Source organism: Anolis carolinensis, chromosome 5, assembly GCF_035594765.1.
Source record: "Anolis carolinensis isolate JA03-04 chromosome 5, rAnoCar3.1.pri, whole genome shotgun sequence".
NCBI lineage: Eukaryota > Metazoa > Chordata > Lepidosauria > Squamata > Dactyloidae > Anolis > Anolis carolinensis.
In genome coordinates, this window is record NC_085845.1 from 101,959,995 (window position 1) to 101,974,529 (window position 14,535).

The 14,535-nt window shown below is 38.6% G+C and overlaps 1 protein-coding gene across 1 annotated transcript; it reads right to left on the reverse strand.

The window, feature by feature from the left end:
- Positions 1 to 717: 717 nt before the first annotated feature.
- fgf6 (fibroblast growth factor 6) lies at positions 718 to 12,731 on the reverse strand. The gene is made up of 3 exons (XM_003221362.4): positions 12,030 to 12,731; positions 5,477 to 5,580; positions 718 to 2,857 (listed from the first exon to the last, which is right to left on the reverse strand). The coding sequence occupies exons 1-3, from the start codon at positions 12,337 to 12,339 to the stop codon at positions 2,681 to 2,683; spliced, it is 591 nt and encodes a 196-aa protein (XP_003221410.2). The 5' UTR covers positions 12,340 to 12,731; the 3' UTR covers positions 718 to 2,680.
- Positions 12,732 to 14,535: the final 1,804 nt, after the last annotated feature.

Sequence of the window (14,535 nt, forward strand, 5' to 3'; positions counted from 1 at the left end):
ATCTTTAAAACCTCCTTCTGTAAAAACCTGTCTGAATAAAAAAGTTTTAGCCAATTAAGTAAGATTAAAAACCCCCGTTTGCTTGAATGAGTCTACTGTAGTTGACACTATTTAATTTAACTGCTTGTCTATATACAACTAAAATACATTTTCGAAATCCTTATAGGCAGAGTGACATAGAAATGCAACAAATTAATTTGCAATAGAATACCTGAAAATATGTATTCATTGCAAGGGCTCATTTAAGACTGTTTCGGGAAGCTAGACCTTTGCCTTGATGGTACAATTCATCTGTGAGATGGCCGTAAAAATTCCAAACTTGTGACATCGGGCTAAACCCTGTTGCAAATTTAGGAGAGTCCCTTGCCCATTTAAACATCTCAAGGCTTTTGGACATAGATATTTATGGCAGGCATTGAATTAGGGTCTCTCAAAATAAGTCTCAAATGTAGGGAATGTGGCATCCTTGGTATTCTTTGAAAGGTTATATAAACAGAAGAACAAATTTGTGTCCTCTACATATATACTTGCATTTCTGGGATGGGAGTTCAGGACGTGGAGGGAGAAGAGAGTCTTGTAAGTCTTCCATGGAAACACTTAAAATAATGCATTTTTCTCAGATACTATAAAAACAAGACAACCTATTTTGGAATTCATGTTTCATTTTTATATTAAGTAACTAGACAATAAAACTGAATAAATTTCAGAAATATGCTCTTGAAATCTATGGCATTGGTTTTTATTCTATTTTGTGGGAAGTCTGAGATCCCCTGTGACAAGATCCAAAACGGTAAACTGTTTTTGTTTTATTATTATGTTCTTGGCATTAAATGTTGCCAACTGTTGTAAGCTGCCCTGAGTCCCCCTCGGGTGAGAAGAGCAGGATATAAATGCTGGAAACAAATAAATAAATAAACAAAATTTCCTCCCAAAAGAGCGCATTGAACACTCTTAATGTTTAACATTATGAATACTTCACTTAATACACAGCTACAGATTAGTTTAGGGATAACTCTTATTCCCAACAGAAATGTGTTTTAGAAAAGATGCTATTGCAATTCATATGGGTGAAAATGAGACTCAGTTGGCCTAAGTGGTGCCACAAGGAGTCATAACACAACCCATGGACTGTGCCTCAGAACCCTCTGCAACAACCAGAAATGTGCAAAGGGTGGAAAGTCTCTGCAAATTAGTTTCAAATGTACTAAAAACTAAATTTCAATTGTTTGAAGATGTCTAAATGGTAATTTAGTTCTGCCCATCTGTATGCTTACTTTTATTCCAAATTATCAAGTGATTAGGAGCCTCCGGTGGCCTAGGGGATAAAAGCCTAGTGACTTGAAGGTTGGGTTGCTGACCTGAAGGCTGCCAGGTTCGAATCTCACCCGGGGAGAGCGCGGATGAGCTCCCTCTATCAGCTCCAGCTCCATGCGGGGACATGAGAGAAGCCTCCCACAAGGATGGTAAAACATCAAAAACATCCAGGCGTCCCCTGGGCAACGTCCTTGCAGACGGCCAATTCTCTCAGTCCAGAAGCAACTCCGGTTGCTCCTGACACGAAAAAAAAAATCAAGGGATTAGGGGTGTGCAATTCGAATAAACCCCCACACACATGTGGTTGATGCCACGGCACAGCTGAAAGCAACCGAAAACAGCAGTTATCAGCTGCCATCATGGTCTGTTTCAGTAGAGTTAATTTGAGCCCATTTTTCAGACATTTGGTTGTCGAATCAGCCGAATTTCCCGGATCCCATTTTGAAAAATGTCACCATGCACACCCCTAAAACAGATGCAATGCATATTCAAAATATACACCAAGGTAGTGCATATTCAAAGTATACACTTTCACAATTTTCACATTTCAAGTTGTATACATAACAGATTTCATGTTTCTTTCCTTGTTCCAATGGACGAGAAATGAGTTTAAATGGCTATGTTGTCAAAGGCTTTCATGGCTCTTTCTCTTGTCATATGTATGGTTCTAGTTGCCCGTAGATGTCCCAAACCTGGAGTGCTGCACATCCCATATTTTTAACAGTGTGTTAAAGCGCTGAGCTGCTGAACTTGCAGACTGAAAGGTCCCAGGTTCAAATCCCGGGAGCGGAATGAGCGCCCGCTGTTAGCCCCAGCTCCTGCCAACCTAGCAGTTCGAAAACATGCCAATGTGAGTAGATCAATAAGTACCGCTCCGGCGGGAAGGTAAGGGCGCTCCATGCAGTCATGCCGGCCACATGACCTTGGAGGTGTCTACGGACAATGCCGGCTCTTTGGCTTAGAAATGGAGATGAGCACCAACCCCCAGAGTCGGTCACGACAGGACTTAACGTCAGGGGAAAATCTTTACCTTTACTTAGCAGGTACCCAAGAATATGCATTTTTTCTCTCTCTCTAGAGATTTTGATTTTACAATGATACTTTTGTCAATCATTTGTTGCTTCATGATATGTTTAAATTGTAGTTAATCTATTTTTAAAAAATTATTTAAGATTTCAAAGAATAAAAATAAAAGTGGGGGAACAATGTAAATATAGGAAAGTAGGAATCTATTTTTAAGCTGTTTCTGGTTTGTGTAATGGATCCCAAATATACATAAATATTAACAGAAAATGTACAGGAGTCTTTTACCTGAAAGAATGCTCACATGTGCAAAATAAGAGAGTCTCTGAGCACCCGTTAGTCTTTACAGTCTGGGTAAAAAATGTGTGACCGTCTGAGCAAGAGAGACTTTGCTTCCTCTTTTCGTTCGTCCATATTTGCTGAGTGCAATGTAAAATCCTTTGTACATGAATGATTCATAGGCGTTGTAGTGATTCGGAAGAAGTGTTTCTTTGAACTGGCATTCATCTTGAAAGCTTGCCTGAATAGAGAATAGGGTAGAAACACAGTTTGGTTGTAATATGTAACTTTAGTTCTTCAAATTCATGCCAGTTCTAGCCCACCCCTCTTTTGTTTACTTACTGTCATATTTTAGATATCAAGCTCTGTGAAGTATGCACCAGAAGTATATAAATGAAGACAATACACACTAAGGAATATATACAATTATTCAATAAGTATTCTGAGTGAAGAAAAAACTACATATAAGGAGATATATGGAGACTAACTGCTACTCTGGGTCGGAGTGAAGAAGGGGGCCAGGAAGACATCATTCCACCACGTCTCCTGTGTCAATATAACAATATAATAATATATAATACTCATATTATGCTATGCTAATAATATAATATATTGTATATACATACAATATTGATAATAATATTATAATCTAATACAATATAATAATAATAAACTATTATATTTGTATATTTATATTACATGTAATATTACTAACAATATCACAATATAGTGGCATAGTACAATATAGTAATATATAATGCTTATATTGTGCTATGCTAATAATATAATATACCGTATATACTCGAGTATAAGCCAACCCGAATATAAGCCGAGGCACCTAATTTTACCACAAAAAAACTGGGAAAACATTGACTCCAGTATAAGCCGAGGGTGGTAAATTTCAGAAATAAAAATAGAAACCAATAAAATTACATTAATTGAAGCATCAGTAGGTTAAATGTTTTTGAATATTTACATAAATATTTACATAAAAATTCAAAATATAAATTTAAATAAATACATAAATATTTAAGATAAGAGTGTCCAACCCTGATCAAATCATTATTCTCATCTTCTTCAATGTAAATATGCTTATGTACCCTTTTAATAATAATAGAGTAAAATAATACATGTAATAATAATAATAATAATAATAATAAATACAGGGAAATAATACATGTAATAATAAATAGAGTAAAATAATAAATGCAATAATAATAAGATCAGAGTGAAATAATAAATGTAATAATAATAATAAAAATAATAATAAAAATAGAGAAAAATAAATGTAATAGTAGCAACAATAATAGAGAAAAATAATAAATGTAATAATACCAATAATAATAGAGAAAAATAATAAATGTACCATATATTCATGAGTATAAGCTGACCCAACCAGGACCCTCACCCAAGTATAAGCCGAGCGGGGCTTTTTCAGTCTTAAAAGGAGGGCTGAAAAACTAGGCTTATACTTGAGTATATACAGAATTGTTTGTATATATAACTTATAAGCCACCCTGAGTCCCCTTCGGGGTGAGAACAGCAGGATATAAATGTCGCTAATAAATAAATAAATAAATTGCGTCTTCTAATACAGTGATTCCTAAGCCATCAACTTCTGGTTTCTACAAATAAGTATTTACATAGTTTTGCTACTATATCACTAATTAATGAATTATCTTAAGATTATGATTATGATTAATTATACTTAAACAATTAGGAAAAGTTGTAGCTTCAATCATGCCATCATGACAATAAGTCACTTTATGTACTATTTATTTATTTATTTATTTGCTACATTTATATGCCGCCCTTCTCACCCCGAAGGGGACTCAGAGCGGCTTACAAATTAAATTTACATACAATATTATATTATTAGCATAGTACAATACTGGCAATAAATTACTATATTGTACTATATCAATATATGGTAATATTATTAGTAATATTACATGTAAAATATAATATATAATTAATATTATTATATTGTATTATTAGTACATCATATTACAATATATTATGAATATTATATGTATATACAATATGTTATAATTATTTATATAATATATAAATATTATATAATTTATATAAGTATATTTCCTAAAAATCTCACAGCAAAATGTTTTCCCCTCCTGGAAACTGGGCAGATAGTTCTAAAAATCTCAGTATGGTTTGTAAGTGTATTCCTACCCTTTTTTTTGGTGTTGAGGCTTATTTTGTTTTCAACTATTCAAATGTTTTTCATGGAGGGCTTGCTCATACATTCAACTCATAATGCACAGAAAGTGATAAACTGATATTAATTCTTATGTGATAATATGAGATTCAGCTTTAAATCAATTAATAGCATTCTCATCTTTCATGCAATATAGTAACTTTGTGATGTATCCAATATAATGTTGGAGCCCCCGGTGGCACAGCGGGTTAAACCACTGAGCTGCTGAACTTGCTGTCCGAAAGGTCGCTGGTTCGAATCTGGGGAGCGGAGTGAGCTCCCACTGTTAGCCCTTCTTCAGTCAACCTAGCAGTTTGAAAACATGCAAATGTGAGTAGATCGATAGGGAAGGTAACAGCACTCCATGCAGTCATGCCAGCCACATGACCTTGGAGGTGTCTATGGACAATGTCGGTTCTTCAGCTTAGAAATGGAGATTAGCACTAACCCCCAGAGTCGGACACGACTAGACTTAATGTCAGGGAAAACTTTGACCTTTACCTAATGTATCAAGGTATTTGTTACCAGTTAAACTTACTTGAATGCTATCAAAATAGCTGATTCTGATAACACTTTAAAAAGATAAAATATTCAAGTATCTCCCAAATTAAGACTTGGAGAAAGAGGAACCTCAGACATACTCACTGAGCCATACAATTTCCCCTTGTTGTTCATTGCAACGAAGAGAGAGCTTCTCATACCAAAGAGGCTAACCACGCCTCGCTCTACTGCTGATAGTTCGAAGAGACCTAAAGAAGACAGAGGCAAAAAACATGTTTTTTTCTCTTGCTTTCTGAGTAAAACAAATACAATAAGATTTTAAAAAATGTATGTAACATTGGCCAGCATTCTTCAAGTGAATTATGATGGCATACGTATATTGGATTCATGGCATCACAATTTACTTTTATGATTGATGCTTTTATGATTGATGCAGGCTGCTCTCCAGCCTCCGCCACAGCCTGGGCCGGGCTGTGGCTTGGGCTGGAGAGCAGTCTGCTGCAATAAATCACTGTGACCATGAGGTCATGAGTTCGAGGCCAGCCCGTGGCGGGATGAGCACCCGTCAATTAAAAATTAAAAAAATAGCCCCTGCTCGTTGCTGACCTAGCAACCCGAAAGATAGTTGCATCTATCAAATAGGAAATAAGGTACCACTTATAAAATTGGGGAGGCAAGTTTAACTAATTTACGACATTGGAATGAGGAAGTGCCATCAGAGTGGATGATGAAGCAGCTGCTCCCCCCTGTGGCCAGAATCGAACATCCCCTCAGGAGAAGGTTAAATTGCCTCTGCGTCTGTCTGTCTCTGTCTTGGTTCGATGTGTTTATGGTCATTGAATGTTTGCCCTATATGTATATAATGTGATCCGCCCTGAGTCCCCTTCGGGGTGAGAAGGGCGGAATATAAATACTGTAAATAAATAAATAAGTAAATAATAAATGCATCGGTTGGGGTTCTGTTATGGTCCCAAAAGAACCAAAATCACCCCAAATTCACAGTGTAAACAGCATCTCACAATGCCACTTCTCTGAATCTTAATTGGTTTTTTTAATCTTAAGAAACTGTTATATAATATTGACTAAAAAGTTGATGCTAAGTAGAAGGACTGTCCACCAATTAATGTTTATTTGATTAGCCAACTGGTGACTACATCTCATTAGATAGGGTGATTTTAGTGTCCGGGGAGAGAGGGCGGAGGCCAATGCCAGACATCACATGACATTGTGTGACTTCCAGCATAGGCCACACCTTCAACCAGGGTGAAAGCGTTGCCAGATGCCTTCCCTGCAACAAGGAAACGTTGAAGGAAACATGGGTTAATTTACAATTCAATAAGCAAAGCAACCCATTCTTATTAGAAGGAGCAATCATTTATTTATAGTATTTTGTTCTTATGCTACTACGGAGAGACAGAACCAAAAAAGTTTGATATAATAAAAATGCAACATGTTGGCATTGTGGAGTAGGCAAGGGATGGTACATGTGGTGGGAATGTCCAAGGGTAAAAACATTTTGGGAAAAAATAACGGGGAAAATAGAGGAATTATTTAGAATTTCACTCCAAGTAAACATGGAATTAATGTTGATGGGGATATTAGGGAACAATAAGATTAATGTAAAAAACCAAGCTATGATTCTTGCAGGGAAGGCAGTAATAGCTTGGGGCTGGAGAGACGAAAAAAAGTGGAATATGGTGAATTGGAATAATTATTTGTTTGACCAGGTCCAATCAGAAATTATTGCAAATGTAACCTCTGAGGATAAGAAGGAAGATAAAATGAGGAAAATTAAAGAGAAATGGACAATATATTCGGATTGGGGAGGGGAGGGGAGAGGGGGAGGGAAGGGGAAAAAAAGAATGAATAGAATGATGATACCGTGTTTCTCCGAAAATAAAACAGTGTCTTATATTAATTTTTGCTCCCAAAGATGTGCTAGGTCTTATTTTCAGGGGATGTCTTATTTTTCTATGAAGAAGAATTCACATTTATTGTTGATCAAAAACTGAATTTATTATATACTGTACAGTAGTTGTCATCACAAACCAACATAACCAGACAAACTGTGACTCCTGTCAAGAATTTCTTGTTACTACCATTATTTCCATGTACAACTGGTATGTACATTTATCAATCCTGCATGCTCTGGTGTTCTGTTCGGCGGACATGCTTTCAAACAAAAACTTTGCTAGGTCTTAGTTTCCGGCAGGCCTTATATTTAGCAATTCAGCAAAACTTCTACTAGGTCTTATTTTTCGGGGATGTCTTATTTTTGGGGAAACAGGGTATATTAGATATGTGAGTAGATAATATAGAAGGGAAGAGGATGGAGAAATGTGATAATAGATAAATGCTGCGTAGGTATGAACATTTGTATTAAATGTGCAATATACTCACAACATGAAATATATGATCATATCAATAAAAATATATATATTTTAAAAAAGCTTGAGATATATAAGCTAAAATATCTATCCTGCTCCACTTCTCCTGAGTGTGACTCAGCTGGCTGGTTCCAACTCCTGGCTTGGTTCTGAGTCCACGTGACTCAGAACCCAGCCGGTTCCTAGTCACATGGAGTCTACAGATAGCTGAGCTAAGCCACTTTCATGGCTGGTTTAGCAGGAATGGACATCGTCTGGGTCTCTCACTCTCCCAGCACTCCCATCCATGTGAAAAACTACATAAAGGCATCCCTTACCACCCCTGAAAGCTGTGTACTTCTTCATTCAGTGTCATTTTGGCAGCGACAGAGCCTGGGAGTACTTAGGCCTCTCCTGTTCTCCAAAGCTAAGTTACTGGCAGAATTATGGTGAATTAGAACGTATGGACTCATGGGAAGGCAAGGGGCACTTTTATGAAGTTTCTTGCAAAAGGTGTGAGAGACATAATTGATTTTTTGTTTTGCTGAAATGGAAGTTCTGGGGGAGGGCAGAAATGCACTGGCATCCCACCTCTCTGGGCTGCCTGAGCTTGGGAATAGCAGAATGGTCGTGGGGGCATGAGCCAAGATGGCAATCCCCATTGCTGAAACACCTGCAGAGATCCAGGGTCAAACCAGATGAACTGGTTTTCCCTAGGTTAAAGTGCATTAGTGTTGTAGTCTGGCAAGCAGAGAATGGGGGGAATGTTGAGTTTCAAAGTGAGGAGTCTGTGATTTTTTTTCTCGTGTCAAGAGCAACTTGAATCGCTTCTGGAGTGAGAGAATTGGCCGTCTGCAAGGACGTTGCCCAGGGGACACCCGGATGTTTTTGATGTTTTTACCATCCTTGTGGGAGGCTTCTCTCATGTCCCCGCATGGAGCTGGAGCTGATAGAGGAAGCTCATCCACGCTCTCCCTGGGTGGGATTCGAACCTGGCAGCTTTCAGGTCAGCAACCCAACCTTCAAGTCACGAGCAAATGAGGCTGATGTTTTGGATTCTTCAGCTTGTTCCCAGGCAACAGGGGAAATGAAAGTACCAGTTCCTTTGAGAAATGGCTTTGGGAAGATAAGTTTTCAAGAGAGGATAGATTACACCTGAGAACTCAGGGTGTGAAAAGTCAGCAAACCAGGTTTTCTTAGAGGGTTCGAGATAAGACCCAGAGATCCAGATGTATGAGGCATGATGCCATGGGTGGCTTGGAAGCAGGGCTGTAGCCAAAAAAAAATTTCGGGAGGAGTTTTGAAATTGGGGGGGGGGGGGGTTGAACCCCCTGACCCACCTGCCCCTCCGGGTTCAGACCTGTCAATATCTGCTTGAGATAGTGCCTGGAGGGACTCTTAATTTTTTTTGCGTCTCATAGACTTAGCATGGGGATTTGGTTAACCAGGTAAAATTCATGAGTAAACCAGGTTTTTTTTTAATTTGAAAAATTTCAGAGGGAGGTTGAACCCCTAACTCCCCCCCACCCCCCGGGCCACAGGCCTGCTTGGAAGGCTTAAATTATTTGCTTTCAGGCCTTTCAGAGGAGACAGCATTACTAAAGGAGATTGGTCTCCTGTTTATGATTCCAAGTTCATGGTTCCTGTATTGTCGAGATTCCTGTTTTATGTTCCTGTTTATGCCTATGTATCTTTGGAGAATTTACCTCGGAGAAGTTCCTGTTTTCATGTTCATGGATATGCCTTTGGATTAATTCTGTGATTTTGGATTCTTTGGGTTTTGTGTTCTAATCTGGCATTTTTGGATTACTGCTACTGAACTCTGGCTTCTTGCATTGTATTTTATATCTTTACTGACGCTTTTGAATTTGCCCTTTTCCCTTTTTATATACTTTCTTTAATAAACATTCTTTTATTGGATTACTGGACTCTGTTGTGTATTGGGTGTATTCCAGTGCTAGAGTGCAACAGTTAGCCTATGTGCATTTTGTGGATGCTTCAAGCAAATGTGAGCTATACACTGGATTAAATGACAGTGTAGATACAGCTTTGGTTAACATGTATTATTTATACCGAAGAAGTATCCTATCCTATGTACTTCCAGTAAACATGCAAGTAATGGGGCTGTAGCACTTGTGGCTTTACCTAAACAGTTTTAGAAATGTAGCCAACCTCAAACTGCTAACAATACATGTTTAAAACTGTGGGAGAGAATCTCATAGTATTTCCTGTGTCATACCTAAATGTACAATGAAATGCATAATTTCATCCTGCTTAAATCATTCAAGTACTTCTTTAGGAGTACTTTGTAATTCTACATTCTAGTGTTGTTGCTGTTGTTATCCTACGTATATACAGGTTTCTGATCAGACCCATACTTTTCTAACTTTGGTACTGACATTCCTAGATAAATCACAGGGTTTCAGTTAGTTGTTTCACATTTTCCTTTCTGTTTTTTCATTGCTTTTTTCACACTTATTTTCAATGGGAAAGGCTCTCCTTTCTTATTTATCCCTATTTAACCTTTCAGGGGATAATTATCAGTGTACACACATACAGGGCCGGCCCGAGAAAATTTTAGATGTTAAGCGGGGGGGGGGGGGGGGGGGGGGAATTGCGCCCCCCTGTGCTACGGGACCTGGCCCTGCCTCCCGCTCCCTGACCCTGCCTCCCACGCTGTTCGCCCTGACCCCGCCTCTCATGTAGCGTGAGAGGCAGGGCCAGGGCGCGCGGGGAGGGAGGCGGAGCTCTGCCCAGACAGGGCCCTGCCTCCCGCCCCGCGCGCCCTGGCCTAGCTGGCCTCCACGGTGCCCCCGGGGACCGTGCGCCCGAAGCGGGTGCTTCAGTGGCCTCTGCGTTGGGCTGGCCCTGCACACATATGTACCGTACTTGGGGTCTTGGGGTTTCTGTATGATTCTTCTTGATCAGTAGATGTTGAATCGCACTCTCCCTGTTTCTCTCTGTATTTTATCTCTTGTAATCATGTACTTGCATACACACACACACACATTATATATTCATAATGGCAATATACTCTTCCCTTCCATTACTTGTCTTGGCTTCAGATCGTTGGTAAGTTTAGTTCATGAAAACTACAATAAGATCAAATAAGGCTATTAATCATTCATATATATATATATATATATATATAGAGAGAGAGAGAGAGAGAGAGAGAGAGAGAGAGAGAGAGAGAGAGAGAGTGGTATTAGTTTAATTAATAGCAGTACAGATTGCTGCAATACCTTGCAGGATACCATATCTAATAGGAAAAGGGTGGGATACATCAATGGGGTGTCCTAAGAGGATTCTGGCAAATTAGACACTGGTTTTTCGGGTGAGTATAGGTTTGTATATTATTTTATTTATTACAGTAGAGTCTCACTTATCCAACATAAACGGGCCGGCAGAATGTTGGATAAGCAAATATGTTGGAGGGATTAAGGAAAAGCCTATTAAACATCAAATTAGGTTATGATTTTACAAATTAAGCATCAAAACATCATGTTATACAACAAATTTGACAGATAAAGTAGTTCAATACACAGTAATGCTATGTAGTAATTACTGTATTTACAAATTTAGCACCAAAATATCACGATGTATTGAAAACATTGACTACAAAAATGCGTTGGATAATCCATAACGTTGGATAAGTGAGACTCTACTGTATTTCTATTAATACCAGGTATTAATTTGTCTACTGAGCGAGTATAGTATCGTGTGTTATAATGTCATAAAATACTCTTTCCTTCCTGAAATCAGAGAAGTGTACAATGTATTTAAAACAAATAATAAAAGTTCAAAATAAACTTCCAAATTCAGTTACATTTACAATGATCCCTTTAAACCACTCACCATATGGATCACAAAATAAATGAGTTTAAATTGTTTACATATTGTCTCTACTTTAGGCAACTAATTGGCAAAACTGGTAATAAACACTTAATGCTGTAAATTACAATCAATAAGCAAGAATGCAGTTTTGAAGCCATGTTTAAACATTCCTCTGTGTTCTGGAGCTATTTGTAAGCAGGCATTTAAAACTAAGTCAGCTTCAGCAAAATGCATCTACCTGCAAAAGAGGGGTGGTGGTAGTGGAAGAGCATGGGAGAGATTGTTGCAGGCGCCTTGCTTTTTGAAGACTGTAAAGTCAAGCGAAATAAAAATAGGTTGTTATCTAATTTTGTCCAAGTATTCAGGGTATGTTTTAGCCTGGATAGTTCAGGTGCTGATTGATTCTAAAACATTTTCAAAGGCAACAGATGCATTTCATCTAATAATATCAATTATATGACATCAACCCCACTACTGCACATTGTGATGCAACTCACTGTATTGATTTTCATGATGAACACCACTTATCTGTCCATCTGGAAATATCTGGAGATGGAACCCAATGCCCACGTTGCAGTAAAGTCTCCGTTGTCTCTTGATTCCTAGCAAATAGTCAGTCTCCCAGTTGACATCAGACTTTTCTCCTGACATTCCAGCCAGGGACTTGGATAAGAGAGATTCCCATCCTCTGTCCAGGAGGTTGCCATTTGTTCTGTTCACCACTGGATACAAAAATACAATCTCAGCCAGAAAGCCCAGAAGAACCAAAGCAGGGAATGTGAAGTGAACAGTGGCTTCACAGGACATAGTGATAAGTGGTCTTTGTGCAATGATTTTTCCCGTTCACTTCCTGGGCATGTGATCAGAATTAATAGCCCTAAAAATACTCCCCTTCTTGTTTTTCTCCCTCCAACATGGCAGCAGTGGCTTATTTTTGGAAACAGAAAAAGATTTGGGACATGAAACTAAAGCCTGAGAGCAGTTGGGTCAGGAAGGAATGGAAATAGGCTCTGCTCAAACTGTTGAGAACCATGTTTTGAATGCCTCCTGTTCTCCAATAGGCAGTCTGCTATATTTGATTGACCTATCTTTATATTTCAAAGGGTGTCCTTGACTGCTTCACTACTGACATCAGCAGGCTGCCCAAAGTAAATTCATCACAGCTGTAACCCCAATAGTCAGGTGCAGGCTTACTTAGTTCAGAAAATAAGATCACTTGAGGTAGTAAAGCTTTATTTAAGATAACCAAGAAAAGCGAACTAAACCACTGCGATTGTCAGCTTGCTGAGCATTACATACATCATATATTTATAGGCAACACAATTCAAATAATACATAGGCCTTCAACCCATTTGTCAATAATAATAATAATTAATAATAATAATAATGAAAACCCCTCTGCTTTTCATTATTGCCATGATCCCTCTGTCAACAATCTTACAAAAAACAAACCTCGACTATCAAATATCTAAGAAATCTCACAAAATTTCGCATTTGATGTACATGGATGACCTGAAGCTATATGGGAAAACGGAAACTGAAATCCAGTCTCTGACTAACATTGTCCAAATTTTTAGCACTGACATCAGCATGGAGTTTGGTTTGGACAAATGTTTGACAGTGGCATTGAAGAAGGGAAAAATCTTTGAAAGTGGGGGCATGAATATGCCTAATGGCCAAACAATAAAGTGTCACCAGCCTATAAATATCTGGGCATATTACAGCTGGACAACATCAAGCATGAACATGTGAAAACTGTGGTCAGCAAAGAATACACACAAAGGGTCCGAAAAATTCTCAAAAGCAAGCTCAATGGAGGCAACACCATCAAGGCCATAAACACCTGGGCCATACTTGTCATAAGATATACTGCTGGCATTATAAACTGGACACAGGCAGAACTGGACACTTTAGACAGAAAAACAAGAAAACTCATGACCATTCATCATTCACTGCACCCTCGCAGTGATGTTGACCGCCTATATCTGCCTAGAAGATCAGGGGGCAGAGGATTCTTACAAGTAAAGCAAGCAGTCAAAGTAGAATATGTAAAGCAAAGTGAAGAACCTACTTTGATTGAAGTCAAAAATCAGAAACTCGTCAAAGCACAGCAGACAAAATACCAGTACAAGAAAATCGTACTACAAACTAGATCTGACAGCTGGCACAACAAAGCATTGCATAGAAAGTTCCTTGACAAAATTGAAGGAAAAGCTGATAAGGAGAAGACCTGGCTCTGGCTCATGAATGGGACCCTGAAGAAGGAGACAGAAGGCCTGATCCTTGCAGCCCAGGAGCAAGCCATCAGAACAAATGCAATTAAGGCCAAGATTGAAAAATCAGCTGATGACCCAAAATGTAGACTGTGCAAGGAAACCGATGAAACGATTGATCATATCCTCAGTTGCTGTAAGAAAATCGCACAAACATACTACAAACAGAGGCAAACTATGTGGCCAAAATGATTAATTGAACTTATGCCTCAAGTACCACCTCCCAGCAGTAAAGAACTGGTGGGATCACAAACCTGCAAAAGTATTGGAAAATGAGCACGCAAAGATACTGTGGGACTTCCGAATCCAGACTGACAAAGTTCTGGAACACAACACACCAGACATCACAGTTGTGGAAAAGAAAAAGATTTGGATCATTGATATTGCCATCCCAGGTGACAGTCACATTGACGAAAAACAACCAGAAAAACTCAGCCGCTATCAGGACCTCAAGATTGAACTTCAAAGACTCTGGCAGAAACCAGTACAGGTGGTCCTGGTGATCGGCACATTGGGTGCCATGCCGAAAGATCTCAGCTGGCATTTGGAAACAATAGACATTGGCAAAATTATGATCTGCCAACTGCAAAAAGCCACCCTACTGGGATCTGCGCGCATCATCCGAAAATACATCACACAGTCCTAGACACTTGATACGAAATCCAGCATATCTATCTTGTTTGCTGTGTCATACAATAAATAATAATAATAATAATAATAATAATAATAA